The sequence below is a fragment of the Grammomys surdaster genome, unplaced genomic scaffold, assembly GCF_004785775.1.
Source record: "Grammomys surdaster isolate TR1022 unplaced genomic scaffold, NIH_TR_1.0 358, whole genome shotgun sequence".
Lineage (NCBI taxonomy): Eukaryota > Metazoa > Chordata > Mammalia > Rodentia > Muridae > Grammomys > Grammomys surdaster.
In genome coordinates this window covers 276,266-300,064 of record NW_021604777.1, presented here as the reverse complement: position 1 = coordinate 300,064, position 23,799 = coordinate 276,266, and the positions used below count along the sequence as shown (strand labels likewise).

Sequence of the window (23,799 nt, the reverse complement as noted above, 5' to 3'; positions counted from 1 at the left end):
TTTCTTTCTTTCTTTCTTTCTTTCTTTCTTTCTTTCTTTCTTTCTTTTAAACTTTTTATTGATTCTTTGTGAGTTTCACATCATGCACCCCAGTGCCACTCATCTTTCCATCCTCTCATATCTGCCCTCCACACTTGGAAACCTCTCCCCAAATAGCACACACACACACACACACACACACAAAATAAGGCATAGAAAATATCTCATTATGTAAGCTGTAGTATGTCATAGTGTGTCCCACAGTATACTCCTATCCACACATCTTAACTTGCAAATGTTCATTGCAATGAATTGTTGGTCTTGTTTGAAGTCTGTAGCTTCTGTGACAGAAACAATAGAGAATCTTCATCTGGACTACTTCCTGTTATCCTGTTGTTGTCCTGTGTCATGGAGTTCCTACAGCTTTGGATCAGTAGGATGGACCCCTTCATCATCCTTTCATAGATGATGTAGATGCTGGAGAGTGCCAACACAAAGCTCTAAACTGGGCCTGGATGATAGCTGAGCATGTTAGCCTACCAGAGTGAGCTCATCAGCACTGCTATCCAAAGCTAAGCTATCCAAAGTTACCATCATCAGGAGGCAGGGTCAGCTCTCCAGCTCTCATGTCTTAGGGACTGGCCCACTTATGCCCCTTCTGCCAGGTCTGATTCCACAGTGCTGCCCTTGTGAAGCCCAAGGCCTGCTATCCAATTGCTGCCACTTGTGAGAGGTGGGGCTAGTTCTCCAGGGAGATAGCCAGTGAGGGGTGATGCCAGATCTGTACAGTTTATTTTCTTGAGTTATTTATATATTTTGGATATTAGCCCTCTGTCGGATATAGGGTTGGTGAAGATTTTTTCCCCATTTTTAGCCTGCCATTGTGTCCTATTGACAATGTCCTTTGCCTTTCAAAATCTTTTCAGTTTCATGAGATCCCATTTATTAATTGTTGATCTTAGTGCCTGAGATATTGTGTTCTGTTCAGGAAACTGTCTCTTGTGCTAATGTATTTAAGGCTAGTCCCACTTTCTCTTCTATCAGGTTTAGTGTATCTGGTTTTACACAGAGGTCTTTCATCCTTGGAGGTAGGTTTCTGCAGGATGATAGATATAAATCTATTTGCATTCTTCTACATGCTGACTACCAGTTAGACTTGTATTATATGTTGATGATGCTTCCTTTTTCCATGGTATAATTCAGGCTTCTTTATCAAAAATTAAGTGTTAATAGATGTTGAGGTATTTGATTAGATTCCAGTGATCAATGTATCTGTTTTTATACCAACACCATGCAGTTTTTATTACTGTAGCCATGTAGTAGAGCTTGAAATCAGGGATGGTCATACCTCTGAATTTTTTTATTATGCAATATTGTTTTAGCTATTCTGGGTTTTTCTTTTACCATATGAAGTTGAGAATTGTCCTTTAAAGATTTTAAGAAATTGTGTTGGAATCTTGATGGGGATTGCATTGAATCTGTGGATGGCTTTGGTAGGATGGCCAATTTTAATATGTTAATCTTACTGATCCATAAGGACTGGAGATCTTTCCATCTTCTTGTATCTTTTTCAATATTTTTTTTCAAAGACTTGAAGTTTTTGTCATAAAAGTCTTTCACTTGTTTGGTTAGAGTTACAACAAGATATTTTATATTATTTGTGGCTATTGTGAAAGGTGTTGTTTTCTTGATGTCTTTTACAACTTGTTTGTCATTCGTATATAAGCGGGCTGCTGATTTCTTTTATGAGTTAATCTTCTATCCAGCCATGGTAAATTTTTTGGGATCATCTATGTATAGCTATCATATCATCTATAAATACTTTGACTTCTTTTCAAATTTCTATTTTTTTAGTTGTGTTATTGTTCTAGCTAAACCTTCAAATACTATATTGAATACATATAGAAAGAGTAGACTGCTGTCTTAGAGGATCTGAGAGTTCATCTTCATCTGAAGGCTGCTAAGAGAATACTGGCCTCCAGGCAGCTAGGATGCAGGTCTTAAAGCCCACACCCACAGTGACAAACCTACTCCAACAGGGACATACCTACTCCAAACAGGGCTACACCTTCTAATAGTACCACTCCCTGGGCCAAACATATACAAACCATCATAACAGCCTTGTCTTGTTCCTGATTTTTGTGGAATTTCTTTGATTTCTCTCCATTTTATTTTATGTTGGGTTCTGGCTTGCTGTATAAAGCCTTTATAATGTTTAGGTATTTACCATGTATCCCTCATCTCTCCGAGACTTTTATCATGAAAGGTGTCAGATTTTGTCAGAGACCTTTCCAGCATCTGATAAGATCACTACGTGTTTTTTTTTGTTTATATCATGTATTATATTGTCAAATTTTCATATGTTGAAGCATCCCTGCATCTCTGGGATGAAGCCTATTTTATCATGGTGAATGATCACTTTGATATGTTCTTGGATTTGGTTTGCTAGTATTTTATTGAGTACTTTTGCATTTATGTTCATGAAGAACATTGGTTTGTAATTCTCTTTCTTCATTGAGTCTTTGTGTGGTTTGGGTATCAGGGTGACTATAACCTCATACAATGAATTTTGCAATGTTCTTTTTGTTTCTACTTTGTAGGAGTTATTTGAAGAGTATTAGCATTAGCTCTTCTTTGAAAGTAGAGTAGAATTCTGCTTTAAAACCATCTGGCCCTGGGCTTTTTTTGGTTGTGAGACTTTTAATGACTGCTTCTGTTTCCTGAAGTCTATTTATATTGTTTATGTGATCTTGGCTTAACTTTGTAAGTGGTATCGATTAAGGAAACGCCCATTTCTTTTAGATTTTCCAATGTTGTGAAGTATAAGGATTTAAAGTATGACTTAATAATTCTGTGGGTTTCCATGGTATCTATTGTTGTATCACCCTTTTGTTTCTGATTTTGTTAATTTGGATGACCTCTCTTAGTCTTTTGGTTTGCATAAGGGCTTGTCTATCTTGTTGATTTTCTCAAAGAACTAACTCTTTGTTTCCTTGATTCTTTATATTTTTCTTTTTGTTTTTATATCATTGGTTTCAGTCTTCAGTTTGACTATTTCCTGCTATCTACTATTCTTGGGTATCTTTGCTTCTTTTGGTTCTAGAGCTTCCAGGTATGCTGTTATGTTGCTACTATGAGGTCTCACTAATGTTTTTATGAAGGCATTCAGTGCTATAGCCTTTCCTTTTACTGCCACTTGTATTGTGACCTACAAGTATGGGTATGTTCTACCTTCATTTTGATTGAATTCTAGAAAGACTTGCTTTATTTCTTTCTTGACTCAATAATCATTGAGTAGAGAGTTGTTCAGTTTCCATGAGTTTTTAGACTTTCTGTTGCTTCTGTTGTTTTTGAAATCCAGCTTTAATCCATGATAATCTGATGGGATACAAGGAGTTATTTCAATTTTCCTGAATCTTTTGAAACTTGGTTTGTGCCAGAGTATATGATCAGTTTTGGAGAAGGTTCAATGAGGTACTGAAAAGAAGATATATTTAGATATATTCTTTTGTGTTTAGGTGAAATGTTTTATAGCTATCTGTTAGGTCCATTTGGATCATGACATTGGCTAGCAGCATTATTTCTCTATTTAGTTTCTGTCTGGATGACCTGTCAACATTGCTGAGTATGGGGTATTTAAGTCTCCACTGTCAATGAATGAGGTTCTGGGTGTGGTTTAAGCTTTTCTATTGTTTCTTTTACAAATGTGTGTGCTTTTCTATAATTTCTAATTTTCATTGATTTCAGTCCTCAGTTTGATTATTTCCTGCTATCTACTATTCTTGGGGATCTTTGCTTCTTTTGGTTCTAGAGCTTTCAGGTGTGATCAAATGTTAAAACTATTTTTTCTGGACCATTGATTTGGGATTCTTCTTCTTCTTCCAGCCCTAATTCCAGTCTGGTCTTTTCATAATATCCCATGTTTCCTGGATGTTTCGTATCAGGGTTCTTTTTTTTTTTTTTTTTTAAGGTTTAACACTTTCTTTGAGCAATATATAAATTTCTTCTATCTTATTTTCTCCACTTGAGATTCTCTCTTCTGTTTCTTATATTCTGTTAGTGAGGCATGTGTCTGTAGTTCCTGTTCATTTACCTAGATTTTCTATCTCCAGGATTTTCTGTTTGTGTTTTTTTTTTTATTGCTTCTACTTCTATTTTAAGGAGTTGAACAGTTTGATTCACTTCTTTTACCTGTTCGTTATTTTTCTTGTCTTTATTGACATTATCTAGGGAATTTACTCCTTTCCTCTTTAAGGATTTCTATCTTCTTCATAAAATTGTTTTTAAGGTTATTTTCTTATGCTTCAGCTGTATTGTAATATCCATGGCTTCCTGCTGTAGGATAGCTGGGCTCTGGTGGTACCACATTGCCTTGGCTTTTGTTGATTGTACTCTTAGGCTGACCTCTAGGTATCGGGGTTTCAAGTTTGGGTGTCAAATACTTAGTATATCTTGCTGAACGGATAGTTTCCCCCTTGGTTTCCGTTTCCTCTCTGGTCTTCTGACCTGAATTGCCTGTGATTCTGGTGACCTGTTGGTGTTTTGAAGGACAGTGTGACCTCTGAGGTTCTGGGTACTAGAATGGCCTCTGGTAGAGTAGGAAGCTTCTGGGGTTTTTCTGGTAGAAGAGAGGGATTCTCCTAGAGCAGTGGGCCTGGATGTAAAGATGAGGGGAAGGGTGCTGTTGTAGCTGTTGAAGCTGGGCAGGCTCTGAGGAAGTGTTGGATGTCTGTAGATAGAACCTGTGGTTCTGGATACTGGTGTGGTCTCTGGTAAAGTACAGGGGCTTCTGCTAGAGTTGTAGCCCTAGACATCTTTAGTTTTTTGTTTTTTGTTTTTTAATTGCCATGACTAAAGAAGCTTGTGAGAAAAGGCTTATATGGCTTATACTTTCACAGTACTGTTCATCACCAAAGAAAGTAAGGACAGGAATTCATGCATGGCAGAAACCTGGAGGCAGGAGCTGATGCAGAGACCATGGAAGGGTGCTGCTTACTGACTTGCTCCTAGTATCTTGCTCAGCCTGCATTTTTATTAGGATTATGACCTCCAGCCCAGGGATGGCACTACCTACAGTGGGCTGGGCCCTCTTACCATCAATCACTAATCAACTTGTATCAACTCAACATAAAACTATCCAACATACCAGCTATGCTCAGGATACAGAAAGTCTAATGACTGAATGGGGGCTGTTTGCCTAATGCTCTTAAGCATGCTAAGCTTCATTTCTGAGGCACCTGGGAGGTAGGTGGGGAAGAAACATCTTGCCTGCAGCATTCCTTGGGCAGACTGGGGCATTCCTCCTAGGGGAGCAAACAAATTTCTAAATGAACAAATTTTCACAACAAGATAGTGTAGGAGACTCTATCATATGCAGACTACAGTTTTACAGTGTTTTAGAGTGAATAGCATTTTTTCACTGAAAATGCATCCTGTGTATACAAAATATGAAAACTTTAAAAACAATAATATAAAACATGGTAACTACAATCTCTCTCTCTCTCTCTCTCTCTTATTTTACTTTTTACTGATTCTTTGTGAGTTTCACAACATGTATCCCAGTCCTACTCATCTCCTTTCCCTTTGTATCTGCCCTCTGCCCTTGCAACCTCCTCCCCAAAATAAAATAAAACAAAACAAAAAAACTCAAAAGTAAAGCACAGAAAGCATCTTGTCATAGAAGCTGTAGTGTGTCACAGCGTGTCCCACAGTATACCCTTTTGTCCACACATTTTACTTGCAAATGTTCATTGCAATGAGTCATTAGTTTGGTAGGGGGCCTCTGGCTGCTGCTATACCATCAATACTGTATTCTCACTGGGACTTCTCTTGGATATCCTATTGTTGCCTTGTGTCATAGAGATCCTGCAGCTTTGGATCAGTAGGATGAATCCTTTCACACACTCTGACATTTCATAGATGAGGTAGATGTTAGGGTGGCCAGCTTAAAGCCCTGGATCTGGGGCCTGGGTTGTATAACTACAGCTTCTTCTTCTTCTTCTTCCTCTTCCTCTTCCTCTTCCTCTTCTAAAGTTGAGTTGAAAATTTTTTATTGGATATTTTATTTATTTACATTTCAGATGCCATCCCCTTTCCCCATTTCCCATCCCTAGAAAACCCCTATCCCATCCCCTCCCCTCCTTTTTTCTTTTATACCATTTTCATTACAAGTATTAATGTCAGTTCTAGGTTGAGGGACTAGCAATACAATAGATGCATATATATATATATATATATATATATATATATATATATATATATGTGTGTGTGTTACTGTTAATATTTAGATTGGCGTTTTCTTGGGCGGACTATCTCAGCAGTGGTGGCTCTGCTTAGCTCAGGCTGCCATGGTCCATGGCCTGAAGCCAAGTGCTCCACAGCTGGAAGCAGCTAGAGGCCATGGGCTCACCACAGCTAGAACTGGCCAGCCAGAAACACCGGCACCCATGAGTCGCCAGTATAGGTGATGGCTTCACCAATCTTCCACATTGTCTCCACAAGGCTAGGCTGAGCCCAGACAGACCATCCCACCATCCACGTGGTACCCTGTAGAAATGAGACTCTAATGTTTAAAGATTATCCAATAGCTTTATATATTTGGTAATGCTCAAATAACAAGAAGCCCACACAATTAGAGGTGTTACCCAATACCTAATCTAGATTTTACAACTACCTTAGGCTGCTGGAGACAGTGTACATCCGCTGCCATTTACCCCTCTCTTCAGTCCTCCCTCTCCTTCGCCTCTTCCTCTCCTCACTCAACCTACCTCTCATAAAGCCCAATTGTTGAGCTTTATACAAATGTAGTGGGATGGTATCCCACTACACACACACACACACACACACACACACACACACACACACACACTCCTATTTCACATGTTTCCACTCTGGTTTTGATTATTTCTTGCCACAAGCTGGGTTTGGATTTGGTTTGTTCTTATTTTCCCAAGCCATTCATTTATACTTGTTCTGTTTTTAATCAAGGCTCTTAGAGCTGTGAATGTCCCTGTGGAGTTACTACCAATGTGTCTCAGATGGTTTGTTTTCTTGTTTTCGTCTTCAGTTAGTTTCAGGCAGTTTCTTTGTTTTCTTTCATTCTTTATTTCTTCTTTGACAGTCAGGGAGACTCAGCATGCTAGACTGTAAAGGAGGACATGCATAGGCTAGCTGCCTTTGTAACTTATTTAAAGATTCTCTTTGTTTTTGTTGGATGAAGTGGTTATTATGTTCTTCCTTAACAGCTTTTCAGTCTGGCATAGAGCATCACAGTGAACTGTCCCTAGACTAGCCATAAATATCCATCCTGAACATCTAAAAATAATAATAATGGAAATGTGTGGGGTTGTAGAAACCCCTATATGAGCCAAGCAGTCAATGCACATTATCTTGACATGGGCAAATCCTACTGAGGACTCCAAGACATTTGGGCCATAGGAACTTGGCAAAGACATTATTATACATGCCAGGCTAAGGAAGAATACAAAGGTTTCCTTGAGAATTAGAGTAAGAATGTTTATGAATGATCGATCAGAGTGTGCAAAATCTATAAACTTTGTTTTATTCCTCCTGGATATTACAGCTTGAGACTGTTCATTTTCAGAGACTAACTAACTCTTTTCCCTATGTTATACCTTATTAGGTACATGTTTATTACCATGCTGAGGCTCCAGATTATGATGGTAGTGTTAGAAAACCCTACCTAATTCCACCCTCACTGTGTCTGTAAATCTGTCTTTTCTTTATTCTCTTTTTGCCCCTTGCTAAGGATGCAAGACGTGGGAGTGAATGAAGGTTCCTCTTTTTTTACAACATTAGTTGTCAGTTCTTTCGTTGATCTTAGCTTGGGGTGAAAAAAAATTCAAACTTGTTTAAATTTGCACTTCCTAATTGCTAAGGATAATGAACAGTTTTCTTTTTTATTTTCTATTAAGAACTCCTCTGTTTAGTGGGACTGGAGAGATGGCTCAGAGGTTAAGAGCACTGTGTGTTCTTCCAAAGGACCTGGGTTCAGTTTCCAGCACCCACATGACAGCTTACAATTGTAACTCCAGTTCCAAGGGATCCAGACCCAAGGGTGTGATACCCTCACACCAATGCACATAAAATTAAATAATTAAAAAAAGAACTCTCTGTTTTGATCCCTAGCCCATTTTTAAAAAAAATTAGTCATGTGTTTCCTCAATTTTTTTTTGAGTTCTTTTAATATTCTGGGTTTTAATTCTCCGGCAGTTGTATAACTGACAAAGATTCTTTCCCATTCTGTGAGCTTCTTCACTCAATGGGTTTTTGTTAGCTGGGAAGAGCTTTTTTACTCTTTTGAGTTTCCACTAGTCAGTTATTGGTTTTAATTGCTGGGCAAATGGAGTCCAGCTAAGAAAGTACTTTTCTACACCAATATCTTGTAGAATACTGCCTATGTTTCCTCTTAGAAGTTTTAGTGTTTCAGGACTCAAATTGAGGGTTCTAGTGCACTTGGATTTAATTTTTATGCATGGTGGTAGATAGGGATCTGCTTTAATTCTTCCATGTGTAGATATCCAGTTTCTCCAGAACAGAATCATTGTGGAAGATCTGTCTTTTCTCTAGTGAGTGGTGTGTGAGTATTTTTGTTTGTTTGTTTTGATTTTTGTTTTGTTTGTCTCTTTGTTAAATAAAGGATGACTGTAGTTCTAAGTACTTGTGTTTGAGTCCTTATGTTTTATTCCACTGGTGTGTGTTGAGGTTTATTTTGCCAGTCCTATTTTTGTTCTCATTACTCTAGCACTGTAATACATCTTGAAGTCTGGAATGGTGGTTCTTTCAATATTATTATTTTTATTTCAATTTTTGGGCTATCTGGGGTATTTTCTGGTTCCATGTGAATTTTAGGATGCTATCTCTATTTCTGTAAGAATGTTACAGGTAACTTAATTTGTGTTGCACTGAATCTCTAATTGGTTTTGGCAAAACGGTCATTTCACAATATTTATATTACCAATCCATTAACACTAGGTATCTTTCCCATTTTCAGTGTCTTTCTTCAGTGATTTGAAGTTTTCATTGTGGAAGTGTTTCATACCCTTAGTTAAGTCAATTCCAAGGTATTTTTGTTCTCTTTGATGCTATTCTGAGTATGCCTACGATCTCTTTCTCATACTGATTTTTGGAAGTTGACTTTTTATCCTGCCATTTTGAGGAAATTGTTGATTTTCTCTAATTTATTTTGGTGGAATTTTTTGTGATCTCTTATGTAAAGTATTATATCATCTGCAAATTGGGATGATTTTATTTCTTATTGACTCTATTTGTATCCTTTTAATTTAGGGGTTTCTTTTGTTTGGTTGGTTTTGGCTTTTTGTTGTTGCTCTGTTTTGTTTGTTTTTCCTTATTGCTGTGGCTAGGGCTTCCAGCACTATATAGAAAGGAAGTGGAGATAAGTGCATGTCTGTGCCAGTAAGTCAATTGATCAACCTACCTAGCTATGAAACCTATGAATGACAATGAAACCAATGAACAGCATGGCTAGATATTCATAAAATGTATTAGTGACATTCACAAGTTTGTGGTAAATAACTGTCTACTTTGACATAAGGACCACTCAACAGGAAGCAAGTTGTGCCTGGTACTAGAAACCCAGCCAGGTTCCCAGAGTTAGTGAGATCATGGATCTTAGAGACTCTATTATTCCACTTTACTAGACCAGCACAATTCCAAATGCTATCCTTATACCCATAGACAGATGTAACTATCACTCCTCGTCAAAGAAGCTATGTTTACAGCAAGTGGAAACCACCACAGAGAAATACAAGTAGGCACAATGTAGATGGAGATCAATGGATTGTAGAGAATCCAGCTCCAGTGGATACATCTACATCACAGCTCTGCATCTCTGACTTGGGGAACATCATGGAAGAGGGTATAGAAATGTTCTAATATCCAGAATTCCAGGGAGTCTGTTGTGAAATAGTCTTTCTAGAAATGGCTGTATAAACAAAATCAGAACAATGGCAATATCAATAGACATGCTTATGTGGGATGGGGGAAAACATAGGGTCTCACCCCTAGACAAAGAACTACAGATAACTAATAACGGCTGAGAGGGAAAATTAGCCTCTCCCAGGGATGAGGTCTTCTATTGGTTATCCAACTCACAGTGGTCAGCTCTGAAACTGCACAAACAACAGCAAAAATTTCAACAGTTTCATTTATCTATTGTACATATGTAAGATATATATATATATATATATATATATATATATATATATATATATATATATATATATATCATATATATGACAATGAAAATAGACTGTCAATCGAGAATGAAACGTATGGCAGATATTGAAGGGAGGGTCTCTAGGAGGAGTTGGGGGATAAAAGGGGAAGAACAATGTAATGTAATTCTATTTTATTTAAAATACATTTTTAAATGCCAACATTTCAGAAAAATTAAAATTGTGTATCTTTTCTCATCATAACGCAATAAAACTTAAATCAATAACAAAAGAATCTCTAGTATTAAACAAACTCAAGGAGATTAAATAACATAATGGTTGAGTCAAAGAAGAAATCCAGAAAGAAATGTAAAGATTCCTGTAACTAAACTAGAGTGCAAACAGCATAACAAAACTTCTGTCACAAAATCCTAAAGGGAAAATACAGTACTATGTACCTAAAATAAAAAAAATAATAAGGGCATGAATAAATATTTTAATGATACAACTCAAGAAAAACAAGATACAGCTCAAGAAAAATTGATACAGCTTTGGAAAAACAAGAACAGACTAAATCCAAATCCAGTAAACAGAAAGAAAAAGCAAAAATCATAGGAAAACTTTATAACATAGAAATAAAGATAACAGATAGAACCACAAATCTAAGATCTGGCTCTTTGAAATGATAAATAGAATCAATAGACATTTGATGTAATATTCTTATTTAGTTCCATGAATCTAATGTTAGTTCTCATAGTTATGTATGGGTTCTTTCAATATTTTCAGTAGTGATGACTTAAAGGCAATTAATTTCTTGTGTTTCCGAACATATCTGTTCTTTATTGATTTGAAAGAGTAATTTCTATCCCATTAATTTCCATGCCACATATCTAACTCTTTGCCTGCTTTATTTTAGCTTTGTGACTATAGTGAAAAGTGTTGAGTGTTTCCTCTTCTAGAACATTATAATAGTATAACTGGTTTTAAAATGAACAATGAAGCCAAGGATTGTAGCGATATGATTTGGGAAAAAAAGCACAGGTCACTCCCTTCTTTTAGACAAGAATAATAAAATTTGTGGAGATACTAAAAACTGTATAACCAAAACCAAATCAAGGCTTTGGAGGACTCATGACACCTGTTCATTACATGGCTTATTCTTCAGAAAAGATACAGAACAAACAAGAAGCAAGCATTAGGCCAGAGTGATGTTATGGTCTTAGTATATTTTACTTTTGAAAGGTAGACTAATACATGGAGATGAATAAATGAAGTCTGGTTTGCCTAACATTTAATCAAATGTCATGGGAACAGAGACTCCACATGAAACACTTATTTCATGAAGATCAAAGTCCCATAGGAAAATTATGTAATCAACTCTTGAGATGACAAGAGGGAAATATACATAATATGCAGATATACAGAGCTTTAAAAACTCCCTTGCCTTTGTCTCTGCATATGCAACACTGCTGTGGACAGAACATTTCTGTTTTCTTTAGGGTGTTCAGATAACTTGGAATTGATTCATGACCCCTTCCTGCTGTCTTCAAACTATTTTCAGGCCTTGTATTCAACCATACAGGGGAAAGATTAGGTTTCCAATAAGGATCTTTTCATCCAGAAGCCCTATCCAGGTGAGTCTGAGGCTCTGCAGGTGTGACAGAAAAGTGACTGAGAGATCAAAACCAGAAATACTTACCTTAGGGTGACCTGGCCAGGAGCTTACAGTCATCAGCGGCAACTTACATGCTTAACTAATTAATCCATTGATACAGTAATCGGACGAGAATGGGTGTTGTTAAGGCTCTTAATAATGCATTTGTTGATATAGAGTATTCCACATACAGTGAAGTGAGATGATCCTTATCTCTGAAATGAAACAACAGTTTGATTAGCTTTTACTTAACCTATGCCATGAGTCTGTCTACATAGATTTTAGTTTAGGCTTTTTCTATTTTGTTGAATATGTTCCTTTTCTTACTATTGAGTTTTTGTAGCATTGCAGATAACTTTGTGAAATCTACTCGTAGATATCTTTCAAAATGTATAGTTTGTTTTCAAAGGGTTTTTACTTCCACTTGTAATATGTCAGCTAGAGAACTGATATTATCTTACTCTAGATTGAAAGTCATGTATTCAAGTATTTATTTAAATGCACTGAGACTTGATTCATAATTAATTTAATAAATAGTTAAGCGTGTACTATGTACCACAATGCTTAAGAAACATGATCTTCATTTATTTATAGGTCACTTTGAGATCAGTTATCAACTCCTTTTGAAAACATTAGAGGGACTTTGGGGACTATATATGGTCTTTCAATTAATATTACTATTCTTCTTAAGTTTGTTTAATGCAAATATTTTAAATAAATTAGTTAAATCTAACCTTATTCATCTACAATTCCATTTATTACATAATATCTCCTTTTAAAAGCCTTATTCCATATAATATAAACATATTTCCTTAACTGTGAAAATAGAAGTGAAAACAAAACAGAATACTTCTTACTTGGATTTTAAATTACAATTTCAATATGAAATATGCTGTTGTAAATGTGCATATGATGCAATGCCCTCAGGGATCAGACACACTCAATGCTTTGTCCTGGTGGGTACACAGAATCTTATATAAGGTAATGTGGAGAGACTTTGAGACTTTGATGATACCAGGAACAATTATAGTGCTTCTATATTGCTTATCCAAATAGATAAATTTTGAAAGCCTGGAGTAAGACAGAAAATATCTCTATGGGGAAATGGGGGTCTAACCTGCTATCGTCTTTCTATATTTGGTGCATGCCATAGAATTATGCATACTAATGTTTCACTGTGGAACCTAACACATTTTCATTACAGAAGTTGAGTAGACCACTAGTTTTCAGAGGTTGAGGAGTGGGAGTTGAGGGCTAGGAAGCTTGAGTAGTAGGCAGGAAGCCACAGTACGACATGAGAAGACTGTGTCCTATTTTGCACACAGGGGTGACTGTAGCTAATGGATCATAAACTTCAAAGTATCTAGATGAGAATATCTTGAAGACTGGAACTACAGGAATTCCTTATGGTAGATTAGGTTATTATGTCATATATACATGTATCATAGCATTGTATTGTATAATTTGATATATTGAATTATTATGTATAAGTTAAAATTCAAAATAATCTTGAATGGTGCAGAAAAAAGTCATATATTTCATTTACATGATGTGTTCTTTTCCCTCTGCATTTTTTCACCAAATGGAAGCTCAACTTGTAAGTATGTGAGCACCAAATTGATAAAACATTTTGTCTTTTGAGAAGTTTGTTTTTATGTCTTATTGTTTTGTGACTCCTCAAGGGATGAAACAAGGTTTAAAATGCAGCTCAAATCAAGGAAGTTTTTCTTCCTTTCAGTCTCTCAGGAACCACTTGAGCTAGTTAGACAGTATTACCCCCTGGAGACTTGGTTTTTTTTTAAATCTGTATTTATTATTGTTTGTGGAAGTAATGTATTGTGTTTATTTAGTCACAAGATAAAAGTGATCATAGTAAAATATAAAATCTCAGGAGTATATATGGAGCGTGACTAATATTAAATTGTATTTTCCAACTATAACAAAGAATACATTAAAGACATATATAATAAAAGTCTTCTGAGGTAAAGGCTTAGAGTGAGATGATTGTTCTAAATAAGTCATACCAGGGAACTCCCTAAAAAGCAATACACTCATATTCAAAACAGGAGTTACTATCCTAACAGTATAGTATAAAGTACAGTTTTTCTATCAGGTTAATGTTACATAATGTTTTACTTAGTAATGGAATTACATCAGGTTGCTTTCTCCTTTTTTGTTATATTAGCTATATGGAGTTGAAAAATGACACACAAATTTCAAAATTTATTCTCCTGGGAATTTCAGAGGATCCTCTATGGCAACCCTTCCTTTTTGGACTATTTTTGTTCATGTACCTGGTCACTCTGCTTGGGAACCTGCTCATTGTCATTGCCACCATCACAGATTCCCATCTTCACACACCTATGTACTTCTTCCTTTCCAATCTGTCTTTTGCTGACATCTGCTTTACTTCTGTTAGCATACCGAAGATGCTAGTGGATATACAGACGAAGAATAAGGTGATAACATATGAAGGCTGCATTTCCCAAGTATACTTTTTCATACTCTTTGGAGTTTTGGACAACTTTCTTCTAGCTGTGATGGCTTATGACCGATATGTGGCAATCTGTCATCCTCTGCACTATACGGTCATCATGAACCACCGCCTCTGTGGATTATTAGTTTTAGGGTCCTGGATCACAACAGCATTGAATTCCTTGCTACAAAGTTCAATGGCACTACGGCTGTCCTTCTGTACAGACTTGAAAATTCCCCATTTTGTTTGTGAGCTTAATCAACTGGTACTACTTGCCTGTAATGACACATTTCCTAATGACATGGTGATGTACTTTGCAGCTGTACTACTGGGTGGTGGTCCTCTTGTTGGTATCCTTTACTCTTATTCTAAGATAGTTTCCTCCATACGTGCAATCTCATCATCACAGGGGAAGTACAAAGCATTCTCCACCTGTGCATCCCACCTGTCTGTTGTTTCATTATTCTATTCTACACTCTTGGGTGTGTACCTTAGTTCTTCTTTCACCCAAAACTCACACTCAACTGCACGAGCATCAGTTATGTACAGTGTGGTCACCCCCATGTTGAACCCATTCATCTACAGTCTAAGGAATAAGGACCTAATGGGAGCTCTGAGAAGGCTCTTCAGAAGGAAGCCATGAGAGAGACATTTATCAAGAAGTGCCTATGGTCTGGGTAGCAAAACCAGCATTGTAACTCTTTAATTGAATAGAAAAAAAAAAGAGAATTTCATCTTTCTACTTACTGCCTAGAGTTTTGATCTCTTTCAACTGCTTTACTGATTTTTTCTGTAATATCATTAGTGGGTTTTTTCTTCTCTTATACACATTTTCCAATTTTCCAGTATTCTTCCCAATATCATGTCAGAAGCAATTTGTAGATTCTCACTTATTTTACATAACTATGATGTGCTAGTACTATGGAATAAACTACAATTAATGAAGTCCACGATGTAATCTTAATATAGAAGAAGTTCTATAACTTGTTTTTACCGGTTTTCTGTTTACCTCTTTATATTGTTGTCTTAACTATTCTTATAGTCTAGACTTCAATCTTGTAATAATATGCATTTGTGTAAGTTCATAATCCTGATTAGGGCACTATTTCTATATTCAATTTCTTGTTCATAAGCCCATTCTGCTTTTTGGTACAGAATTCTAGTATGATAATATAAAATATGCCTTGCAAGTGTACTGGTACCATTTGCCTGCCATAGTGCCTGTTTTAATGATATTGCCATGTACTTTGCAGCTGTCCTGATAAGCAGTTGTCCCATTGTTGGTATAATTTACTCTTATTCTGGAATAGTTTTATTGTTCAAAAAATCTTTTATACAGAAAGATAAATTTGTAAAAATTAATTGTCTTAATGTGGATTCCAAGTCAGAAAAGACATTCCATATAGAAATATTTAATCATACATTAAAATTTCAGTAATGTGCTTTCCATAAAATATCCAATATATTATGTATGTCTGTTTGTCTAAATGTTAAACCTCAGTATCAAACATAAAGACATTTATTAAATAGCCTGAAATGACAGATACATGTGAAATGGCCTCATGTTTTTTCTTAACAATTTTAACTGTTGGGCTGAAGAGATGCATCAGTGATTAAGACCACTGGCTGTTCTTCCAGAGAACCTGGTTCAATTAACAGCACCCAAGTGGTGGCTCACAACCATCTGTAACTCCAGTTTCAGAGTATCTGACACTTTTCTGGCCTCCATGGGCATTGCACTCATGTGATACACATATACACACACAGGAAAATGCCCCTATATATAAAATAAAATCATGTAGATCTTTTGAAACATTTGAGAGTTTCTAAATTTTTTCCTTGCCGTAAAACAATAATATTCCCCTTTAAATATTTCCTCATAAACATTAATGTGTTGTGAGTGAAAACATTTTAAAGTATTATTTTCATTTTGTCTCTTATGTTCTGAAATCTCTTCAGTGCATATGAGCAAAAAATAGCTTACATAAGAACTTTGTTTAGTCCTCACTATACTCACTTCTAACCATGAACTGGGACAGAAGGTATCCCTACATAAACAATTTGTCTTTCAAATTTCTGCAGAATAATTAAAATAGAAACCAAACAATCGTCAATTAAAAAATTGTGCCCTACCTCCAGCCTGAGCAGGCCTGAAAGACCTTGTTTACCACAATAGACCAAATAATAGGACCTAGGTGGAGTTACCCACCTTGGCTGCATGTACAACCTGCTACAGGAACTTAGAAGAATAAACTGCCTGCTGATGATCTCAGTACAATGAATTTGTTGAGATGCAGAGGGTGGCCTATTTCACAGGCAAAGTATATTAGAGTAGTACAAAAGGCACAGTCAAGGGTGAAAATGAGCGGTGGTCACAGGGGCCATTGTGCAGGAAAGCCTTCTGAGTGGGATATGGTTAGATGCCAGAGACTCCTCTACTGCTCTTCCTATTGACCTAGGCTTCACAGTGCTTTCTAAAGTGTTCAGGACATACATATACATGTGTGTGTGTTTGTGTGTGTGTGTATGCGTGTTGCTACTTGGATTCCATATGAGGTTTCCTTTGGAGAAAAAGGAACTAGTTTTCTTGGACATGGACTAGCCTAACACAGTTTCTGAAGCCTGACCTTGAATGAGATACCTTCTAATCCAACAACAGAAGGCCATGTTGCTAAGAGAAAGCAGCCTTCCTCCCACTATGCATCTCTTGGAATTTTGGTCTTGACATTACTATCTCTAATAATTCATCAGATCAATTATTTTACTTTGCAAAACACTGAAACAAAACAAAGCTATTTTGCTGGAGAACAAGGAGGCGTGGCGCCATCCTGTATGCCAACAGGAACAAACTCTTTTGAATATCTTCTTATGGACTGACAGGCATCTCTTAATATCAACGGCTTTGTCTGAGGAGTTCTGATAAGACGACAGATGATGAGGCTCTCAGAGAGAAGTTCTGATGAAACTGCATTTTCACTGGTCCCAGATAGTTAAGGCACTCCTTGGAGTGTCTTGCAAATGGAGAATCTTCTTATAGAATCTCAATGTTGGTAAGAAGCTACTATCCTTCAAACAGGAGAACTTTGAAACAAAAGGATTTGAACATTGTCTGTGCCAAGAAGGTGAGGACTAAAAAAAAATCCAATGCATTTTGAGAATTTTAATGTGTAAGCCCTAAGGGTGGTGAAATAACAAGGGTTCAGTTTCTAGCTACTAAAAACCAGTGTCCATAACCCAGAAAAGCACAAAGCTTCTATACTGCTATTGCTCATATCTTTCATTATCATTATTATTATGTGGAAAACATCTTTGGTATGGATTGAATATACCAGGGTGCACTGAGAAAAGAAGAAAACCTTGACTGTGTGGCCTGGATGGAAGCAATAGAAACTTTGGCAACCTGGGAGTTTGTCAGTGCAGTGACACCAGTAGTGTCATACTTTGCTGCAATGCCACCAGCTGATCCTTCCTCTCTTAAGTTGACTCATTGTGTGAATTTGGGAGGATCTCTGAGAAAAGAACTCAAAGCAAATAATGGGTTTTGGCTAGCTTGATTGGTTTATGGTTTATGTCTCTTTGTTTCCACAACTTCCTTCTTTCTGGGCTCCATTGTCTGTTTATGTCACAATGAAGGATTCCTTGAATTAAACTGACTAAAATTACAAGATATTTCTGTCTAAATATCTGTGAAAAGGTAAGCAGAGTTTGACAGAAACATTACTTGCCCAGACAAGGCCAGCATCCTTGAGACTTCTTTGAACCCAGTGTCCACTTTTGGAGTGAGGATTAGAAGGAAATGTAACTGCCACAGAACTGTGGATGACAATTATTGATATTGTTTATAATCTTACTGCATGGGATGTCTCCAGTCTTCTCCTGACAACCTTTCCTCCTGTTTGGTTGCCTTTCCAGCCTTGATATGAGGGCTTTTGGCTCATCTTACTGTATTTTCTTTTGTCCTATTTGGGTGTTCTCTATTGGAGGCCTGATCTTTTCTGAAGGGGAAATAAGGTAGAATTTGGATCTGAGGGGAAGATAGAAGGAGTGGAAGGAGGAGAAAATGTGATTGGAATGTAGTCTATCAGAGAAGAATCTATTTTCCATTAAATAAGAAAAAGAAAAAGATTGAATGCTGTTAGAGGGCAATAATTCTGAGAGCAATATGGACTATGTAAACCCAGAGGTTTTTCAGGTTTCAGTGGGGAACAATAGAAATTCACCTAAGAACCACACTTGTGAAAAAAATGTGACTGCATTCGCCTATGTCTTAGAATTTGCCAAAGACTAAATTGAAGAGTTTTGGATTGATTTCATAAGCAGAGATTTCAAGACAATCTAGTATTAACCATAATCAATCATATATAATCAATAATGTAAAAAAGCAACCATGGCATGATGAGATACAGAATATATAATTAGAAGAGAAAACAGCCCCAGGAAAAGTAATGTTAGAGCCAAGCCATGTTCTCAAAGACATGAGAAGTTCAAGGAAAGGTTCTAGGATAAATGGAACAAAAAACTTGTATCCTCAGGGAAAGACCCCACCTAGCTAAGCTTGTATAAAGAATTGTATTTATTCAACAATGGGAATCATCAACAAGTCAAAGCTTATGTAAGCTTAAATCAAGGAGAGGACCAGCTTTCAGCCCACGGAGGCAGCAGAATTTGACAGCTTTAACTAAGTGATTCTGGCACTATGAAGAGATATACAAGTATGAAGGAGTTGTAGAATCTTCCTTCAAAGCTAAGAAAAGCCACTGAGGCCCACCATGTGGCAAAGGAACCCCTACATTGAGGCCTGGAGATGCTATTTGATGAAGCTTTGAAAATGAAGTCTGGATTTCACTGGAGACCCCAAGATGTTAGAGATGCCAGAACAATGGGATTCCCACCAAGGAAAACTAGAGACAGAGTATGAAACCAGCCCAAGAGAGAAATGCGTGTTACACTCTGTAGAGAACATGTTAATAAGAAATTGGAAAAAAGGCTAAATTGAATGTTACAGTGAGGAGCAGCTGTAAGAATGTAAGACTTTCAAATCTCAGCTTGAACTTAAAATTAAAGGATCCTTAAGTTTGAGTCTTGGTTTACACTCAAACATTAGCTGCCCCCGAGGCACATCCCAGGAGGAGCACAGTCCAAAGACTCAAACAAGAAAGAAGGGCCCAAGATAAGAGTTTATCAGGGAGATGAGCCCTCAACCTAGTACACCTGGGTAAACAGAAGCCACTTAAGCTAACCCTCATTGTTGTAAAGATAATGTGCAAATTTGTGTTACCTAGAAACCAGGCCTGGGAATGGCTGTTTGAAATCCTTTATGGTTATTGTTTAAGAAGTAATTAACTGTTCTTGTGAACTCTGTAAAAATGGTATATAAGCTGCTTTTAGCTTTGGCTCAGGATTCCTCTTACTTGTGTATAGGGGAGCCCCAGTGCACTGGTTATCATCTTATCATCAATACATCTTATGTTATTGCATTGGATCTGCTATCGATGAGTGTTTCTGGGGGAGCACTTACCCTGGTTTTGGATCCAACATTTGGAGGTCCCACTGAGATTCACTCTCTCAGACCCCCCATGGTTCAGAGATCGGAGGTGTTCGCTCGCTCAAGCAGGTCTGTGTGTTTTCTGTTTGGTGGTTTGTGTCTGTGAAGTGTATAGCATGGTTTCAGTGCCCGGGGAGAGCAGTCTGTTTTAGATCCTGGGAAAGGGTCAGGCTTTGAGTTCTGGAAAGGAACTCTTCAAGGGGTGAGTAAGCAGTGCGGTAAACATGCCAGCATGCTACAGGTCACGGGACACTAGGGGATGCTCCAAGGTCCTTCTGGGAGATAGGATTCTCCGTCTGGTCTCCCAGCCTCCAGGGGCAGCATCTGTTGCTCTCCTTTGGCAGTATGTCCATGTCTGATTTTGTTCATGTATTTTGTTTGTGTTATACGTTGTTTGTGGTGTTGGACTGACAATCAACTTTTGGCCATGGGACAGACAATCTCTACCCCACTATCCTTGACTCTTGACCACTGGACTGAAGTTAAGGCTAGAGCTCACAACCTGTTAGTAGGAGTGAGGAAACAGAAATAGCAGATATTCTGTGCCTCAGAATGCCTATCTTATCAGATGTGATAGCCACCAGAAGGATCCTTCTTTCTAGAGAAGGTTAGACAGATTAAAGGAAGAGTTTTTCACAGGGGTCCTGGTGGGCATCCAGACCAGATCCCCTATATAACTGTCTGGGAAAACTTGGTTCTCTCCCCGCCCCACATGGGTCCCCGAATTTGTTTCACTTTGAGGCCCACTGAAGACCGAGGTGTTCGCATTGAAAGACAGTGATGAGCAGAAGAAAACCTCATTTCCTGTGAGAGAAAAGAAGATCTTACCCACCTCAGATGCTGACTACCTTTTATTAGATCCTCCTCCTCCTTACCCACCAGTGCTCCTCACAATGGCAGCGCAGGGGGTGCAGCTCCAGCAGCACAGGGGGTGCAGCTCTGGCAGCACAGGGGACCGCATCCCTGGCGGCACAGGGGGCCACAGCTCTGGTGGAACCCTTGGCTACCCCAGCAGAAGGGAGCCAAGAGGGTCCAGCTGCCAGAACTTGGAGTAGGCTGGCGGTGACCTCTGAAACCACTGTCTTGCCTCTGTGGGCCTATGGGCCCACCCGGTGATCAGGGCAACTAGCTTTTCCAGTTTGGCCCTTTTCATTGGCAAATCTCTATAATTGGAGGACTCATAACCCTTCTTTTTCTGAGGACCCTCAGGCTCTGATTGGCCTGATTGATTCCCTCCTCTTTTCACATCAGCCCACTTGGATTGATTGTCAACAGCTCTTACAGATACTCTTTACTACTGAGGAAAGACAGCATAACCTCTTGGAAGCCAGAAAGAATGTCCCTGGGACAGATGGAAGACCCACACTCCTGCAAAATGAGATAGATGCAGCCTTCCCACTGACTAGATCAGATTGGGATTTCAACATGCCAAATGGTAGGGAACATTTGAAGGTCTATCATCAGTCTCTAATGGCAGGTCTCCGAGAGGCTGCATGGTGCCCCACTAATTTGGCCAAGGTAAGAGAATCGATCCAAGGGCCTACCGAATTCCCCTCAACCTTCCTAGAATGGCTGATGGAGGCATTTCACTGGTTCACGCCCTATGACCCAATGTCTGATGAGCATAAAGCAACAGTGACAGTAGCCTTTATTGACCAATCTGCAAGTGATATTAAGAAAAAGCTGCAGAAGTTAGATGGATTACAAGACAAGTCTTTGAGAGATTTGGTGCAGGTAGCTGAAAAGGTGTTCTATAACAGAAAGACTGAAAAAAGAGAGAGAAGAGAGAAAGCAGTAAGAGCAGGAAGCTAGGGGACTAAAGAAAGAAAAAAGACAGGAAAAGAACTTGACTAGAATTTCAGCCACAGTAATTAGAGAAAGTCGAGAGCCAGGTGAGAGAGTAGCAGGCAACTGAAGGAGGCCTTTGGATAAGGATTAGTGCGCCTATTGCAAAGAGAAAGGGCATTGGGCAAGAGATTGGCCTGAAGAAAAGGGGAAATGGGCCCGCTATGCCCTAGAAGAACTCCCACGCCACAAAATACTGGCTCTGGGTGAGGAGAGTGACTAGGGAGGACGGGGCTTGGACCCCTCCCCGAGCCCAAGGTAACCCTGAGAGTGAAGGGGAAGCCCACTCAGTTCTTAGTGGACACGGGCTCAACATTCAGTCCTTCTATAAACCACGGGCCCATTGTCTGACAAGAGGTCCAGGGAGCTACTGGCAATAAGCAATATTCATGGACCATCCAAAGGACAGTGGACCTTGGTGTGGGCTGGGTGTCCCACTCATTCTTAATCATTCCAGAATTCCCCTACCCTCTCCTGGGCAGGGACCTGCTTGCAAAGATTGAAGCCCAGATCCACTTCCTCCCAGAGGGCCCCCAAGTAAAAGATAGACAAGGAAACATGTTGCATGTGTTGACTGTAAAACTCGAGGATGAATACTACCTCTTTGACCACCCAAAAGAGAATCCCAGAGTTATGGACTGGTGGCTGAACCAGTTTCCACAAGCATGGGCAGAAACTGCAGGCATGGGTGAAGCTAAGAACCAGCTGGCGGTCCACATAAAGCTAAAAGCCTTGGCCACTCCAATAACAGTCTGTCAGTATCCAATGAGCAAGGAAGTCCAAGATGGAATTAGACCTCATATCCTCAGATTGCTAGATTTAGGGATACTTAAAAGGTGTCAGTCAGCATGGAACACACCCCTACTTCCAGTACAAAAGCCAGATACCAATGACTACTGACCGGTGCAAGATCTCCATGAGGTAAACAAATGGGTGATGGACTTACATCCCACAGTACCAAACCCACATAATTTATTGAGCTCTCTTCCCCTAGAAAGGACTTGGTACTGTGGGATTGCATAAGGGTATCTTGGTTCATGGCTGAACATGGTCCTGGAACCATGAGACTCCAAGGGAGAGACAACAGGTGTTCAGCTACATCCCCACATCCCAGAGTCTTGACATACAGTCTAGTCTCCATAGACCTACATTGTTCAGTCAAGTAGGCCATTACAGGCCCTCCCAAAGTGCACAGGTAGAGGGTATGGCTATAGGCCTCAGGCCCTAGGGATTTGCATACTAATGAAGGCCAAAGGGGAGAGCAAATCAAGCATTCTTCCCAGAACCTCCCCCCTTTCTCCCTCCCTATTTAACTCAGGTCTACCTTGAGTTTCAGGGGGGTACATCCAGATCCATCCATCATCCGCCATGACAATAAACCCTTTTGGAACTATGGACATTCTCATGTCTTTGGGGTCTGCTGTTGCCAAAGCCTCTAGCCTTTGGAACCTTAGACTTTCTCCTGTATGTGGGACTCGCCTTGTGGAAAGTCTCCAGGACCTCCACCACTGCGTCATTTTTCCCCACATGGTACACTGTACTGGATCTTAAAGATACCTTCTTCTGTCTCCGACTGAGGCCAAGAAGCCAACCAATCTTCGCTTTCAAATGGAAAGACCCGGAATCAGGAATATCTGGACAACTAACATGGACTCAGCTTCCACAGGAGTTCAACAACTCCCCTACCATCTTTGATGAAGCTCTACACCAGCATCTCACCCCGTTTAGAACAGAAAACCCCCAGGTAACCCTTCTTCAATTCATAGATGACATCCTTCTGGCTGCCCCTAACAGAGACACGTGCCTGGATGGAACTAGTTGGTTACTAACTGAACTAGAGAAATGAGGATACAGGGCCTCTGCTAAGAAGGCCCAGATCTGCAGAAAACAGGTCAATTACTTGAGATATCTGCTCAGAGATGGAAAACAGTGGCTATCAGAGGCTAGAAAAGAGACTGTGTTTCACATCCCCTCTCCTTCTAATGCCAAACAAATGAGAGAATTCCTGGGGACAATGAGATTCTGTCAATTACGGATCCCAGGGTTTACCAAGATGGCTGCACCCCTCTATCTGTTGATTAAAAATGATAGGCCATTTGAGTGG

General features: G+C 38.7%; 1 protein-coding gene across 6 annotated transcripts in view; it reads left to right on the top strand.

Moving 5' to 3' along the window:
- Nucleotides 1–23,799, top strand: part of LOC114631337 (olfactory receptor 19) — a 44,724-nt gene that overhangs the window by 14,702 nt on the left and 6,223 nt on the right. For 3 of the 6 annotated variants that reach the window (XM_028779626.1, XM_028779628.1, XM_028779627.1), the window contains one exon: nucleotides 14,015–15,860. The exons of 2 other annotated variants lie outside the window; for them this stretch is intronic. In XM_028779626.1, the coding sequence (XP_028635459.1) occupies nucleotides 14,015–14,948 (934 nt within the window). In that variant the 3' untranslated portion in view covers nucleotides 14,949–15,860. Of the gene's footprint in view, nucleotides 1–14,014; nucleotides 15,861–21,327; nucleotides 21,754–23,799 lie in introns of those variants that run through there. One more of the 6 variants, XR_003712941.1, reaches the window with a different exon arrangement.